This window comes from Rhamphochromis longiceps, linkage group LG9, assembly GCF_057381845.1.
Source record: "Rhamphochromis longiceps isolate RC_006_pf linkage group LG9, R_longiceps_female_GT1.1, whole genome shotgun sequence".
Lineage (NCBI taxonomy): Eukaryota > Metazoa > Chordata > Actinopteri > Cichliformes > Cichlidae > Rhamphochromis > Rhamphochromis longiceps.
Genome location: NC_140565.1, coordinates 33995574 through 34012783, shown reverse-complemented (window position 1 = coordinate 34012783; position 17210 = coordinate 33995574). Strand labels below are relative to the sequence as shown.

The 17210-nt window shown below is 43.9% G+C and overlaps 1 protein-coding gene across 6 annotated transcripts; it reads right to left on the bottom strand.

Annotated features, from left to right (window-relative positions):
* Positions 1-270: 270 nt before the first annotated feature.
* LOC146662725 (uncharacterized) lies at positions 271-9895 on the bottom strand. 6 transcript variants are annotated; one of them, XR_014913413.1, is made up of 6 exons: positions 9579-9889; positions 6899-6974; positions 5420-6688; positions 1534-1670; positions 1313-1427; positions 271-480 (listed from the first exon to the last, which is right to left on the bottom strand). XR_014913413.1 is itself a non-coding variant. In XM_085419371.1 (5 exons), exons 2-4 carry the CDS (start codon positions 6914-6916, stop codon positions 1569-1571), a joined length of 1389 nt encoding a protein of 462 aa, XP_085275497.1. In that variant the 5' UTR covers positions 6917-6974; positions 9579-9889; the 3' UTR covers positions 271-1427; positions 1534-1568. The 6 variants fall into 6 exon arrangements, 4 of the variants coding, with proteins under 4 accessions (XP_085275497.1, XP_085275498.1, XP_085275499.1 ...); XR_014913412.1 differs by having other exon boundaries at positions 1313-1670; XM_085419371.1 differs by having other exon boundaries at positions 271-1427.
* Positions 9896-17210: the final 7315 nt, after the last annotated feature.

The following is a 17210-nucleotide window of genomic DNA, read 5'->3' as shown; positions in this document are numbered from 1 at the left end:
TCTCCTTCAGGTAGGCCGTCTCGTTGTTATCAGAGATCAGGCCCACCACGACGGTGTCGTCAGCAAACTTGATGATGGTGGTGGAGCTGGTAGTGGCCACACAGTCATATGTGTACAAAGAGTACAGCAGGGGGCTCAGAACACACCCCTGGGGGGCTCCAGTGCTGAGATCAAAACAGCACAATCTTCACACCAGCATTGTCACCAAAAATATCACCTCTTTTATACTACTTGTTTAAATTGTATCCTACCTACACCCGTTTTCATATCTTGTCTTGTGTGATTAGGTAGAGGATCATTAGGAAGTCCCTCTCGGGGGGACGCTCCCACAGAGCTTAAATCTGGAACTCTCCACCATTTGACCTTAGACCCGAAGAAGATTCTAGGATGAGAGGTGAAACGTCTTCAAGCAACTTAAAGAAATCCAAATGCTTTTCTTTCCAAGCTCCTTAGACTACGACGACCTGGATGACTGAGAACCTTTACAGACATAAGAGAAAACAAAAAGCTAATTTATTCATCTGAATGCAGGAAGGAAGAAAGACAATGGGGAGGTTGAAGGTTCTATTTAGCATCTTTATCACGGACAGTGTTACAGCCTTTTTGCTGACAGAGACATCACTCATGGCCATCACACTAAACCAGAGTAGAAACAATTAAACAGCATTTAAGAAAACCCCAGAGCACTGGGCCATGACTGGTCTCACTGTGTTAGAGCTGATGAACAACATCAGTAATCTGCAAACTTTAACCTCTAACAGTGTTTTGCTGCTTTACCCCAATTTTTCTAAAGATGTGTTGTCTTTTGCAGGCCACCACTGTAAATATGAATGTGGTCTTTGGCTGATCAAATAAAGCTCCACCTTGTGGAATAAATTAGTATTACATAGAAATATCGCCCAGCCCCAGTTCAGCTTTAAACTAAATTTCAAAAAGTAAAATACAAATTAAGACTTCAAAACAATGAAAATACAAAACTATAAAAACACTGAATAACTTCATCCACGTGTGACATCAGCTGACACTCTTTACAGGAGTCCATCTGAACTCTGTGCAGCCTGATCTCAAGGTTTTTAAGTCTGACCCCAAAACCAGAAGAGGATCTTTCTGCCTCTGCAGATTCATTTTGATTTACTGATTTCAGTCCTGCATGATCACGCTGATATTTGCACAGAGCAGATAATGAAGTGAATGTTTTTGCACATTGGCAACAGTGAAAACGTTTATTTACAGTGTGGGATCGTTTGTGTTTGGAGTATGAACTGAGATTCCTGAAGCTCTGGTCACACTGGTCACAGGTAAATTATCTTACATGTGTGTACGTTCATGAAGGTTAAGATGCCTCGATCGTGAGAAGCTTCCGTCACAGTGTTTACACTTGTATGGTCTCTCTCCGGTGTGGACTTGTTTATGACTTTTAAGGTGACCTGCAAAGGTGAAGGATGACCCACACTGGTCACAGATGTGCTTTTTAACCCCACTGTGAATGAGTTCATGTATTTTTAAATTAGTTCGAGTGGGGAAGCCTCTCACGTTCTTTGCAATAGTTGGTTCTGTCTTCACTGTGTCTACGTTGATATATTTTTAGGGTCTGTTGCAGAGTCAAAGTCTTTCCCACCACCACAGCGACGACAGGGTTGAGAACTGGATCCATCTGTGTCACTCTGCTTCTAAACAAAGACACAAAGACAGTGTAAGTCAGGGAATTCCTTCAACATTTTAATTCTGAAAGTCGCCTGAAATAAAGAGCATCTCTGCCAATGTCCAATTACACTTTACTGTTTTCATTATAACACTCAGCTTAATGGGATACAATAAATGTCTTTGATGTAGAGGAACAGCAACAAGCACTGGTACCCTGGCTGCAGACAGACTCTCACCATACTTTGAGGACATTTAAATAAAACTCACAAACTATTAAAAGTAAGCTGATTCTGAGGGGGTCAGGTGGGATACACTGATTGGTTTTAGTTAGATGACCCTCCTGTTGTTCAGTTAGTAAATACAAGTAAAATGGATTGATTCTTATAAAGCACTTTTTTACTCTGCCTGAGCACTCAAAGTGCTTTATACAACACGGTAAAGCACTTTGCATGCTAGAGTAAAGTGACCTGGTACTGAGACTCAATAGGTCTTTGTTGTAGAGCAGGCGTAGGCAACCTTTCTGATGATGAGTGGCATCTAAAATTTCCTCAAAAGTCAATGTGTCATCGCAATAATTGCATTAACAATAAATTTAATAATGCTGCATATCAACAATTGCACACTATACAGAACAACTTTATAGAACTATATTTGCTATATTTCAAAAAACACTTTTTATCCATAACATAACATTTAACCATAACAGCAAAGGAAATATACAACAGAAAATGCAGATGGTAAAACAATGATAAGAAAAAAGTAAACTGGGCATATATGACTTTTCTTAATTCAGGGATTTGCAGGTTAATGTGATCCCTGCCCCTGCTTTGTATTTGCCAGTTGTATTATCTGGGGATCACATTTTGTAACTCGCTGAAGTGTCCCGTTTTTCAACCCAATTCTCGTCTCTGACTTCGGACGGCTTTGCACCTTTTCTGCCAGGATTTTCTTTAACCACATCAAAACAATCCACAAATCGTTCCAGAACATTTCCACAGCTATGCCATCTGATAGCACAGTGGAGTGGGATGTCTATGCATGAGCTATCCATCTCGTCGAGCACAGACTGGAATTGGCGGTGTCAAAGCAGATCGCTTAACGATAAAGTTCACGATTTTTGCCACTGTGGCCATGGCGTCATGAAGATCTGAATTTGACATCTTGGCACAAAGGTTTTCTAACTCTTTTATTCAGTGTTGTTTAATGATGAGATGACCAACTTGTTCCTCAATTAAGGTAACAGCACTCCTGTGTTTTCCAGCAATGGCTGGTGCATCATTATTTGTCACAGCACAATGTAATGCCAATGCCTCGCTCATCAAAACACTCCTTAAAAACCTTGCCAATACCCTCACGTGGTGTGAATAAGGCACGGCGGGACCACAGATCATCATTTAGAGCGTGTTTTCACACGGCGGACGTGATTGCAGACCTGCACGGCGTCGCCGACCACGCCTCACCACACCCCACATCACGTTTTTTCAGGCATCGGGGTTAAGCAGAAGAGTTCCTCTTGTACTTCCACATCACAGGATCTTACCAGAACAGCCAAACGTGGAACCTCACTGATATCAACGCTTTTGTCCAAAGCTACACTAAACACCTGGGCTTCTTTCAAAGCAGCTGTTTGTTGGGCTCTGGCATTGTTACCTATTTCCTGGATGTATCATTCCACAGTTCTGGCTGATGCAGGTATGTCTTGAATCCTTGCTTTAATTGCATCTTTGTTTGGAAGCCCATTAAATAACATCTCTGAGCTTGAGAGAAAAGCCTCCTTAATAAATTCTCCGTCTGTAAACAGCTCTCCATGTTTAGCAATGCACTGCCCAATACGAAAACTTACTTATGGTCCATGATGTTTAGCAGCTGTAAAAATGTGCAAGAGTACTTGCTTGCTTCTCATATCTTGACACAGCACGTGTAATTGATTCAACTTTCTCTGCCTCATACTTGAAGCTTCTTGATCTTTCATCTCAAACTGTTGTTTAACATTGGAGGTCTGGCAACCAACACTCTCAAGGCAAAGGGCACATATAGCATGATCTTTCTGTTGCACAAAACCCCAGTCTTCTGTCCAAATTGGCATAAAAGTCCAGGAATTACCTTTTTTTGCTCGCTTTAAGGCCATATTATACAGGACTGGCTAGCTAGCAGCATCCCTCTCCCCTGTAATTTTTAGCCAATTGGAAAATCTCCTCCTTGAATCGCTACCTTAGCGTGGTGGAGGGGTTTGTGTGTCCCAGGGATCCCAGGGGATATGTTGTCTGGGGGCTTTTGCCCCCTGGTAGGGTCTCCCATGGCAAATTGGTCCTGGGTGAGGGACCAGACAAAGAGCGATTCACAAGACCCTTATGAAAAGAACATCGAGGGAACAGTTTACCCTGCCCGGGATAGGGTTACCGGGGCCCCGCCCTGGAGCCAGGCCCGGGGAGGGTGCCCGAGGGCGAGTGTCTGGTGGCCGTGCCTTAGTCCATGGGGCCCGAAGAGGAGACATGGGCCTATCCTCCCGCAGGCCCACCACCCGCAGGAGGCGCAATAGGGGTCGGGTGCATTGTGTGCAAGTAAGCTATTAAGACTCGAATGTACACTCTGTTCGTGTTTTCCTCCAAAACAATAAGCTCTGTTGGAGCAGCCTTTCAACGCCTCTCTCTGTCTCTCGCAAAAAAAGTTGACCCACAAAAAAAAAGTAAAGCTATTTTTCGGCTATGAGCCCGACACGGAACCCATATTAGTCAGAGGTCCCTTTACTACGGTTCAGAGCCGCAGACCTTCAGTAACAGTAATAAATCACACAGCAATAGTACATTCACATAGTTGTAAAAAGCATGATAATATGTTAAGTAATCCAAATTATTCAGAATACTTTACTCTCATTGAGTAACGTAACGGAATACGTTACAGAATACATTTTGGGGCATGTATTCTGTAATCTGTAATGGAATACATTTTAAAAGTAACCTTCCCAACACGGTATATGGGGCACAACGATAGTGGGTCCATTCTTCATCAATGGAAACCTCAAGGCCACTGGATATTTGAAATTGCTACATGATGATGTGTTTCCCTCTTTATGCACTGAAGCTGGCACGTTCCCTGAGTTTTTCCAGCAAGATGGTGCACCACCACATTATGGGTGCCAGGTCCGAGCATCACTAGATGAACAGTTTCCTGGAAAGTGGATTGGTTGTCGTGGGCCAGTTGAATGGCCCCCAAGGTCTCCCAATCTGACCCCCTTAGACTTTTATGTTTGGGGTCATCTGAAGGCAATTATCTATGGTGTGAAGATACGAGATGTGCAGCACCTGAAACTACGGATACTGGATGCCTGTGCTGGCACTTCTCCTGCGGTGTTGCTATCAGTGTGCGAAGAGTGGGAGAAGAGGGTTGCATTGACAATCCAACACAATGGGCAGCACATTGAACACATTTTAAGACAGATATCTGTGTTTATCTGTGTAAGACAGATAAACACTAGAACAGCCTGTGAACATAGTTATAGTGGAAAAAGAAGCCAGTTTCTCTTTGTTTCCCTCTCCACCATTGTGTTTATTATATTTGAATGAAAGTGCAACTGCAAATCCTCAAATATGGATGCAAAGTTACAGTAATCATGGTTTTTAGTTTGATGACTTATTATGTTCTTTACTGACATTTTCAAAATTCCAGTAGATGCCATTGAGTCCAGTAGAATTATTAACATGCGAACACAATTTAATGAGAAGAGTTGGTCCAAACAGTCAGTCTTAAATAAGAAGATAACAATATACATACATACCTCACAGTAACTGCACTTGCAGAGTTTCTTTCTGGTGTGGCTCTGTTGGTGGATTTTAAGGTAACGTGGCGCTTTAAAAGTCTTCTCACACAGGTCACATTTATAAGGTCTCCCCACAGTGTGGGTAAACATGTGGCGTTCTAAGTCTTTATATCTCACAAACAGTTTCCCACACTGATCACAGCAGTAAACGTCATTTCCAGTGTGAATGCGGAGGTGAATATTTAGGCTGCCTAGCAAGTGGAAGGTTTTTCCACATATGTGGCAGCTGTACGCCTTAAATCCAGAGTGGATAACTTGATGACGCTGTAAGAGGCCACTGTGGGTAAAAGCTCTGCCACACTGATCACAGCGGTATGCTTTAACTCCACTGTGGATGAGTTGGTGTGATCGTAAGCTTCCAGCCAGGGTAAAAGATTTTCCACACAAGTCACAGGTGTATGCTTTAACTCCACTGTGGATGAGTTGGTGTCTTTTTAAACTAACAGCCTGGGTAAAAGACTTTCCACACAAGTCACAGGTGTATGCTTTAAAGCCACTGTGGATGAGTCGGTGTGTCTGTAAGTTAACAGCCTGGGTAAAAGATTTTCCACAAAAGTCACAGGTGTATGCTTTAACTCCACTGTGGATGAGTTGGTGTCTTTTTAAGCTTCCAGCCGAGGTAAAAGATTTTCCACACAAGTCACAGGTGTATGCTTTAACTCCACTGTGGATGAGTTGGTGTCTTTTTAAGCTTCCAGCCTGGGTAAAAGATTTTCCACACAAGTCACAGGTGTATGCTTTAACTCCACTGTGGATGAGTTGGTGTCTTTTTAAACGTCCAGCCTGGGTAAAAGATTTTCCACACAAGTCACAGGTGTAAGCTTTAACGCCACTGTGGATGAGTTGGTGTGTTTTTAAGCTTCCAGCCTGGGTAAAAGATTTTCCACACAAGTCACAGATGTATGCTTTAACGCCACTGTGGATGAGTTGGTGTGTTTTTAAGCTTCCAGCCCAGGTAAAAGATTTTCCACACAAGTCACAGATGTATGCTTTAACGCCACTGTGGATGAGTTGGTGTGTTTTTAAGCTTCCAGCCCAGGTAAAAGATTTTCCACACAAGTCACAGATGTATGCTTTAACGCCACTGTGGATGAGTTGGTGTGTTTTTAAGCTTCCAGCGTGGGTAAAATTCTTCCCACACTCGTCACAGCTGTATTTTTTCTGCCCCTTTCTTCTGTGAGGTTTGTCGGCCTCCTGAGAGCGCTGACTTCTCGCTCCGTGTTGGTCCTGCAGTGACAGAGATACAAACAGAGGCAGTGAGTGAAATGCAGTCGTGGAACAAACTGAAACTGACTCCATTAGTGGAATCAAAGATGTCAACAATCACATTGTAGGTGTGTTACCACCACCTTCTAGTGATAGTATGACATTACAATTATGAGCTACAATGAGAGTTGTAACCTGCACACAGGTTCAATAACAGATATTCTTGCTCACCTTTTGGGTTGAAGTCATTGTTTCCTCTGTAGTGGCTGAGCTGAGTCTAAATGGCTCGTCTCCTCCTGATGATCAGCTGGAACAAAAATATATTTATATGTATTTCATCCTTGACCAAACGAAGCTGAGATGGAAAGCTCAAATCCACTCAAACTAAATGTCTTCAGTCAGTGTGTCAGCCTTATTAAATTCCGTTCTTTTGAATTCTTTTGGCGACAGAGAAAGACTGGACTCAGAGTAGTCAAGCTAAAAAAAAAAAAAAGATATTCATTTTACATTTCCGGAAACGGAGGCCTGTCACACTAACACACGCTTTTTCCATCTAGTTTCCTGTGTTTTATTAATATGGTGCAGCAGCTCTATACTTCTTGTTTCTTAACGTCCCCTTACTGAAGCCTCTGTTGCTAGGCAACCTGTCACCCTCTAACCTCGTTCTTTCTCACAGACTTTATTACAAAGCACAAAAAACAATATAATCAGAAAATAAGGACTAAGGATATATATTTATTTCGTAACAGCCTCTAGTTAAAAACAGTGGTGAGAAAATGCACTAATGAACCTCCACTGATTGAGTAAAAGAAGTTTGGTGCTTCATTTGAACCTCATAGATTTTATTTTAAAAAAGGAAAAGAAAAATACTCTACAAAACAGAAGGTGAGCTGATAGTAAGAGGGTCATCATCTGACACTACATCAAGATTCTCAGACCATGTCATGGTTCACTTGATCCCTGCAAACAGGCACAAACTGAAACTGTCTTAAGCTTTTGTGAAGACACTGAAGCAGTGGACTGATGAGGCTGTGGAGAATCTGCAGGTGTGTCTGGACTGCACCGACTGGCAGGTTTTCAGGATTGTTAACAACAATTTGGATTATTATAGAGATGCTGTGACATCAGCTTCTGTGAGGAAGCTGCACAGCATCACACACCAGGGTGAGTTAGAATAATGACCAGCTCTGGTTCACAGCTAAGAATATATATATTTAAATCCTAACAATACCCAACAGGATTAAAAACATTCTTCTTCTCCCAACTCACCAAGAGCTGCACATTAACCACCACATTATATTTTAATTCACAGCGCTTTCAAATATGAACTTTCATCTCTGTTTCATTAGTTTTGTTAACATCTTCCTGTGCATCACTTTACAGCAGCCAGACTCATTAAAATGAGACTTTGTAGGAGTTCACTTCCTCTCATGTGTTCATCCACAGCAGCTGTATGGGCTCAAAATGTGGTCATAAATATTTTGTACTTGTAAAAAAGATTTGTATGTGTTAAAAAGATTTGTGTGTGCGTAAAAAAGATTTGTGTGTGGACTTAGAAAAAAAAACCCTGCAAGTTACAAGTACGGATTTTGACCCTATTTTTCTTCCTTTCATCTGATTGGTCAATGCCATGTCAATCACAAATGTAACAATCCAATCAGAGAACAGATGGGTTTGGCTGTCGAGGGGCGCTTTTTTTGAACTGCAGGTCTTTGAAGGGAATAAATGCCCTTTTACATGCCAACCCAGCATTTTCCTTCATCACCACGAAGGAAAACAGTCTGTGGTCGTCCGAGTTTGGTGATTTTTGTGTCACAGGTCTACGTGTTTAATACAGGGACTTCCACAGCCTTTTCAACAGCGCTGCGGACCGTGGGTTGGGGGCGGGCAGTGTTTTGGAAATGACAGTCTTCATTACAAAGCTTTCTTCGTTATGAATTAGCATACATGTTTTTATTGAACATTTGAAGAACCAGCAAAAAAAACAAACTCTTGTAGAGGACATAAAGTCAGAGATAGAAAAGACAAGGAGCAGGTGCATCTAGTACAGGTAGAGCTGCTGCAAAAACCCACAGAGCCCAGCAGCCAGCGTAACAAATTCTGGATCCTTTGCTTTTAGTTAGCAGTTAGCATTAGCAGCACATCCTGCGTCCGATGTGAGCAGCAATGGTCCTGGGTCAGCCCTGACTTTGTGTTAAACTAATCCTAAAGTAATAATGGTATTTCTAACCACTGACATACCACAACTTTTTCCTTTCAACAGCTACTGAAAGTTAGGGGACCTAGCTGCTATCGGATATTTATATAGCGATCCTCCAGCTTCAAACTGTATCACCCTTCAAGGACCTGCAGTTCAAAAAAGCGCCCCTCCGACAGCCAAACCCATCTGTTCTCTGATTGGATTGTTACATTTGTGATTGACATGACATTGACCAATCAGATGAAAGGAAGAAAAATAGGGTCAAAATCCGTACTTGTAACTTGGAGGGCTTTTTTTCCCTAAGTCCACACACAAATCTTTTTTACACATACAAATATTTTTTACAAGTACAAAATATTTATGACCACATTTTGAGCCCATACAGCTGGACAATAAAGTTTATTGTGACCCTGATACTGCAGCAGATCGCTCTGACTTCCTGTTATCACTTCAAATAGAAACGAGGCTGTAGAGGTTTGGTGCAGTCAGAAAAACAGCTGCAGGGACAATGAAAAGACTTTTCTGCTCCAACTTCTCCCAGCATGCTGAGCTAATGATTAGTTGGTGTTTTTCTCCAAACACTCTCTCACTCTTCTCTCAACGTGTTCACAATAAACTGTGAACAGACACCGAGGAGAGCAGCAGAAGACCTCATTCAGGAGCTAAACTCAACATGAACTGAACTCACAGTAAAGTTAGCTCGGTGCTTACCTTTAGATGAGCCCACAAACCGAGAGAAACTCCGCGATGAAGCTGCAACTCTTTCCAAACACAGGAAACAGATCAGGGAGCAGAGACCCACGTGGTTCACGCTGATCGCAGCTACGATCCAGGAGACAAGGGTGGGCAGATCGATGCAGATATCGATCAGGACGTTGGTAGTGGTTTATGATCGATGCTTTAGTTTGTTTCTCTCCTCTAAGTTCACTACTTTACTCCCGTTTCATGACAAAGCAGCTCTATCTGCTCGACTCCCGTCCTGCACACATTTGCTCCGCCCCACTCTTCCGACTCTGCTGTGGTTTGTTACTGTGTGGTCACGTGACTGCGCTACACATCGTGAGTAGGTGGGGTGTTTTCCAAAAGTACCTCCTCTTTCCTTTTCCTCGGTTCTTTTCCTGGGCCTCGTTGAAAACGTCATCATGGGAAGGAGAATTGCTAAGGACACAGGAAAAGAGAAGAGCGGTGCTGAGAATTGGAACAGCCTTACACTAGTCTCTCCGTATCAATGGCTGTATCCCAATTAAGAGACCGTACGCTTGAAATACGCGCACTACGTGTACTACGTACGGTGCGCGGAAGTGAGAGGCTTGTGAAATGGGACGGTCTAGCCTTCGTCGGGCCGTTCAGGTTGCCTAGCAACCATGATACTATGATGATGATACAGCTTTGTTTGACAGAAATGAAGGAGAAAAATTTTTTTGTTTGTCATTCATTTTTGTCATGACATCACTTTGATTAGTTGAGTATCTGAGGCTGAGACCACGAGACTGTAAAAACATGATTGTTGGGCTTTATTTCTGTACTGAACAGTCATTTCAAGATTAGTTAGTAAATAACAATTATACATATATATATATCGGGTCCTCTAGGCCTGGGAGCTTGAGGGTCCTGCAGTATCTTAGCTGTTCCCAGGACTGCGCTCTTCTGGACAGAGATCTCCGATGTTATTCCCGGGATCTGCTGGAGCCACTCGCCTAGCTTGGGAGTCACCGCACCTAGTGCTCCGATTACCACGGGGACCACTGTTACCTTCACCCTCCACATCCTCTCCAGCTCTTCTCTGAGCCCTTGGTATTTCTCCAGCTTCTCGTGTTCCTTCTTCCTGATATTGCTGTCATTCGGAACCGCTACATCGATCACTACGGCCGTCTTCTTCTGTTTGTCTACCACCACTATGTCCGGTTGGTTAGCCACCACCATTTTGTCCGTCTGTATCTGGAAGTCCCACAGGATCTTAGCTCGGTCACTCTCCACCACCCTTGGGGGCATCTCCCATTTTGACCTCGGGACTTCCAGGTTATACTCGGCACAGATGTTCCTGTACACTATGCCGGCCACACAGCAGTGTGCTCTCGTGACAGAGCGGCTGTGTGTATTTGTGGCCTCGCTAGCAATGCGGCATTTCATCTCCGAGGAAGTTATCCCAGAGAGAAGTAAAGCAAGTGAGTAAGTTCATCTCTGAATGTTTGTAAAGCATTCCCGTGTTAAGCTTAACAACCGATGTATGGAGCAAGTGCCTCTTCTCCCTCCCTCTCCTGCTGCTAATTCCATCGTGAAACTGATTAATGATCAGCTTTTCGGCTTTTCTGTCGCGAGTCCTTCTATCTTTGTTTTTGGCCCACTTTGCGCCAGAAAGAGGAAACCAGCGGCTGAACAACAGCAGCACGTTTAAGCTTGATAAGCTGTTGTTAGAATTTATTTAATATTACTTTCTAGACCAGGATCTTTTTCTACGTAACTGACGGCTGGTAAGTTTAGCCAGGGGGGCCGATAGGGCATTAACAGGGAAAAGGGGGGCACAAAGGCATAATTTTCTTTTTTATTCTGTTTTAAAATGTCTAGCTTTTAATAAATAATTATCTAAATCTTACACCCAAAGTTTTAATCTGATGTAAAATGTATAGAAGTCCAATACTGTAAATAGTAACTGTTAAGTCTAATATACCCTAGTAAGTTATAGTACTATTTCCTTTGGGAAGGTACCATCTGTGCAGTCTGCAATTCTGTTGAAGAAAGATGTTGAATCTATTTAATTATCGTTGAAAAATAATTTATTTATGTGCATTTTTTTCACACTGCATCAAATTATTATTATTATTATTATTATTATTTTTTTTTTTTCCTTAAATGACATCAGAAACAGCAGTATGCGACATTACGTGATGGCAGAGCTTCAGTTCATCCTTTGTCATTTTTTTTTTTTTTTTTTTTTTAATAAATAGGACAGGGGGAATGAATGAGAGAAAGAGGGGGAGAGAAAGAAAGAAAACCAAAGGGGAGAAGAGACGGTGAGAAGGGGGGGGAAGAGAGAGAAGAAAAAAAAAAAGAACTCCTGGGTCACCTGTATGGAGAAAAAAAAACAAACAAACAAAAAAACAAACAAACAGAGGAGACAGCAAACAACAAAGAGCAACATAATAATAGAGAAAACAAAGCACCATCACAATAAACTAGCTAGTCATAGATATCAATATTTACTAAATAATAAACGATATTGTGCAGCACGCAAGATAGACAGCGCACAGTGTGCTTTGAGGCAGCAGCCAAGAAAGCTTTAGTCCGCGTCTGTGAATACCCATGTGTGCATACCTGTGTGGATCAGCATGCTTGCATTCCAAAGGTTTCTCCATGTAATGATCTGCTAGGGGGTGTGGGGGGGCCACAGCCCCGTCCTCCAGGGTGTGAAGCGGGTATGGAGGAGATCAAAACTCCAGACATCCAGAGGCCCCCAGAACACAAGAGACCATGGAAGACCAACAGAGGGGCAGCCGCGCCACTGTCCCAGTAAGAGCTGAGGAGAGTCCCAGATGAGGGCTCGCCCAGCAGCCGCGGAGCAGAAGTCAGGGGGAGTTGCAGTGACGCGCCCGTGAGCTCCGCCGGCCCCCAGCTGTGCCTGAGTGACCGAGCCCCAGGCCGAGAGGCCGGGGGCACCCCACCTCCAAAGGGGCCCGAGCGAGCCCCAGGCCCCAGGCCCCGACAAGCGGCCGCCAAGGAGTGAGCCGGTGTGTACCCGGACGCCCACCCCCAGACACAAAGAACCACCAACACACCGACACCTGAGGGAGTCCGCCACCGGCAGGGGAAGTGGTGGTGGGTGGAGATAGGCCTCCAAACCTTGGAGGGCCTGAGGTGTCCCCAGAGAGGTGGCATCTGATACCCAACCTGACATATAGACACAGACATACAGACACACACAGACACAAACATCCATTCCCACCCTCATGCTCTCATATGCACTCACTCCACACTCAACCAATGTGGAGACAGACATAAAGAGACGCTGTACACACAATCACACTCCCCAAGCGTACTCTACAAACCGGGTCTAGGTACCCTTGCCCCTGGAGGGGGGAATTGCACCCAGACCCAGGTGGTGTTACCCTTTTCCCTGCGGTGGGGAGAGGCAGACCACCCCGACTCCGCAGCAGCAGGGAGGCCCCACACCCCAGACCGCAGTCGGACGGCCAACTCCTCCTACTAGCCCTCCCGCTCCAGCAGGCCGCAGAGGATGGGGGTGGGAGAAGACTCCAAACCTCCCTCCACCCGCTCATTGTAGTGTTGATGCATATGTGTTCTAAGGTGCAATTAAAACCCAGGAGGGCATGGAGCTACCTGCCAAGGAGCAGCAGGTAAGCGCATAGTCCCTCCTGCTAGCCCTCAATGACTAAGTGTATTTAAAATTGAGAGGTGGGCAACGTCGTCAGGGGTGAGGTATACACCCTGATGGTAATTTGGACTCCGTGATTGTGCCCACCCCCAAGATCCTATATGTATGTGTAATGAGAGTGTGAATAATGTGAATGTCTAAGTTGTGGGATAAAATTGAGGCAGAGGCAGCCAGAAGGGGACGGGGGGGGGGGGGGGGGGGTAGCCTCCTCTGCACCCTGGTGACATACCCCCACTCCAAGGCCCTGCATGTGTGGGTGGTTGTGGAGGAGCGGGAAGAGGGAGGCAGCTGGAGATGGGGAGGGAAGGAAGGGAGGGGCAGGTAACCCCTCCCTGGGGCCAGCTCCCCCGCTGACCCCAGTAGGCACTCCCACCCTTCGCGACCCGCCAGGGAAGGGGGGCCCAGGCCCATCAGACCGGGGCCCAGTGCAGTAGCGCCCTCCGGCTCCACAGAGCCCTGGACAGTCCACCCAACCCCACCACAGAGAAAACTGCACCCACCCCACCATCCACACATCTTCCAGACTACATAAGACGGTAAACGCCCAGGCTGAGATCTTCCTCCACCTCTCCTGTATCTCCCCCTCCTGCAGAGAGTTCCTGAAGAGAAGAAAGCTCCTGCAAGATGTGACCATCCCCCCCACCAGTTGAAGAGCCCCCCAGGCGGCTCGACGCACCGGCGGCACCCTGCTCCAGGGCCGGGCCCCCATGCACCCACCTGCCCACAACCCCGGCAACACACCAACCAGGACCCAAGCCCCCGAGGCCCGGCCCGGGCCCCAGCCCAGAGACGGAGCGCCCCCAGAACCTCACGCCCATCCCGGACCCACCCAGGGGCAGCCAGGTTGCCAGGTCAGTAACCCACGTCCGTCAGCACAGACCCTCCCCTAGCCCCGCTGCACGCAGCCGCGAGGAAACAGTCACCTGAGAGCCAACAGAGCCCCCAACCGGACGTGACCGCTACCCCGGGTTGAGCCCCCCAAGGAAGATGCCTCCGGGGAACCCCCCGACGCCCTAAGCCTGTCCCTACCCCCTCACCAATCACAACAGTGAAGGCGGGACCAAACTATGACCCCCCACCCCCACTAGGTGATGGAGCTGATAAAAGGGGCCCAGAGCAATTGATCTGATGTGGTGGCAGAGGCTGTGTCAAGACTAATGTAATCTAATAGATAATTTCTATATTGGTTAGAATTAAGATTATTTTTATTTTTCCAGTTCATGAGGACTGTTTTCTTGGCTATGCATAGGGCAGTGAAGATCATATGGGCTATATTCTTTTCTGAAGTGACATTATCTAAGCTGCCCAACAAACACACTAAGGGGGAGGTTGGAATGTTACATTTCAGACACTTTGATAAGTCTTCACATATCTCGCGCCAAAACTTTTGCACTGGTGGACAGAACCAAAGAGCGTGGATGTAATTGTCTGGTGTATTGCCTTGACAGTGTGAGCAGTTGTTGGAAGATGTAAAGCCCATCTTGAACATCCGATGACCTGTATAGTGCACTCTATGAAGTATTTTGTATTGTATTAATTGCAGACTGGGATTTTTAATTAATTTAAAAGTTTTTAAGCAAATCTGAGACCAGAAGTTTTGGTCTAGGTTGACTGATAAATCTGCTTCCCACTTTGCAGTAGGAAGGGATATTGATTCATCTAATTTAGAAAGTGTTCTGTATATTTTAGATAATAATTTGGGGGATTTAAGAGTAAGAAAATGTGCCGCACTTAGTGGTGTTTGTAATTCAACTTGACTGAGGTTAAATTTCTTTTTTACTATGGATTTAATTTGTTGATATTCTAAAAACCTTGTCTTGTTGATCCCATATTGTTCAACTAGTCTGTCAAATGGAATAAATTCTGTTCCCTCTAATATATGTTCTAAGTATTTAATTCCTTTACAACTCCATTCTGGGAAATTAATCATATTATTGTTTTGTAATATGTCAGGGTTATTCCAGATAGGTGTACGTTTGCATGGGATTAATGAAGACTCCGTTATTTTTAGAAACTCCCACCATGCTGTTAGAGAAAAGCTGATGTTGATACTTTTAAAGCATTCATGTCTTTTGATGTTTGAGCTAATAAATGGTAGGTCTGAAATCTCTAGATCCTTGCATAGTGCCTGTTCAACATCTAGCCAGGGCTCAACTAAGAAGGAATGTTTTAACCATTCTGAGATGAACTGAAGCCTGTTGGCTAAGAAGTATTGGTGAAAATTAGGCAGATCTAATCCTCCTCTATCCTTGGTTCTTTGTAGCGTTTTTAAGCTAATACGCGGGGGTTTATCTTTCCAAAGGAATTTGGAAATATATGAATCCAGAGATCTGAACCAATCTTGTGATGGTTTGTTAGGGATCATCAAAAATAAGTAATTTATTTTTGGCAAGATCATCATTTTTATAGTGGCGACCCTTCCCATGAGTGATATGGGTAAAGATTTCCATCTAGTCAGATCGCCTTCTACTTTCTTTAGAAGTGGGATGTGGTTTAGTTTAGTTAAGTCTGAAAGCTTAGGAGAGACATTAATACCTAAATATTTAATATTTCCGGATTGCAGTGGGGCAGAGGAAGAATTATGGAAGGAGCAGTTAATGGGGAGAACTGTAGATTTTGGCCAGTTAATTGAATAATCTGAAACTCTTGAAAACCAGTTTATTAAAGTAATTACCTCAGAGAGGTTGGTTTGTGTGTTTTGCAGAAAAAGCAACACATCATCCGCATAGAGACTGATTTTATGTTCTATGTTCTTACATTTTATGCCCTTAATTGTTGTAGTCTGTCTAAATGCTGCTGCTAGAGGTTCGATAAAAATTGCAAAAAGTGAAGGGGAGAGTGGGCATCCCTGTCTGGTGCCCCTCAGGAGACAGAAGCTGGAGGATGTCTGGTCATTTGTTCTGATACGAGCCGTTGGGGAATTGTATAATATTCTTATCCAGTTTATGAAAGAGTTTCCAAAACCAAATTTGTGTAAAGTTGCGAATAAAAATTTCCAATTAACTCTGTCAAATGCTTTCTCTGCATCTAGAGATAATATTATGGTTTCGATGTTTTTATCGTATGAGTAGTCTATTAAATTAAGTAATCTACGAGTGTTTGTTGAGGAGTGCCGACCTTTTATGAAACCAGTTTGGTCAGGATGAATTAAGAGGGGGGTTATTTTCTCTAATCTCTTTGAGAGATCTTTGCAGATTATTTTAAGGTCTACATTTAAAAGAGAAATTGGACGATAGCTTGAGGGAAATAAAGGGTCTTTGCCTGGTTTTAGCAGGAGACTAATGTTGGCAGAATTCATATTTGGTGGTAGTCTGCCCTTTTCCTCGATTTCCAACAACATGCTGTGGAATACTGGTGCCAAAATTGTCCAGAATTCTTTGTAGAATTCTGCAGGGAAGCCGTCTGGACCTGGAGCCTTATTATTGGGCATACTTATCAGGGCTTCCTGGAGTTCACTTGGCGTCAGTGGCGAATCCAGTTCCATTGCTTGACTGTCTAGTAATTTTGGAAGAGTTACGTTGTCAAGAAACAGATCAATTTCATTTTTAGATGGGTTTATTTGTGGTGAGTATAAAGTTTCATAGAAATCCCTAAAAATGTTGTTTATTCTTCCAGGATCATATATTGTGTTCCCCGATAAATCTTTAGCAGCACATATAGTTATTTTTTCTTTATTTATTTTTAGCTGGTTAGCTAGAAATCGACCTGATTTGTTACTGTGTTCAAAATTCTGCAAGCGAAGTCTTTGTATAAGGAATTGTGTTTTTTTATTAATAGTTTCATTTAATTCTAGTTTTGTTTTGCATATTTTGTTCAATGTTTCCTGATCTTGGTGGGACGCGTAGGCTTCTTCTAGTGATTTGATGCATCAAATTAAAGTTGATTACATTGATTAAGCATCACGAGGTGGAGGGTGGGGGCTGGTTCCCTATTTTCTTTCTTTTGCTTGGAGT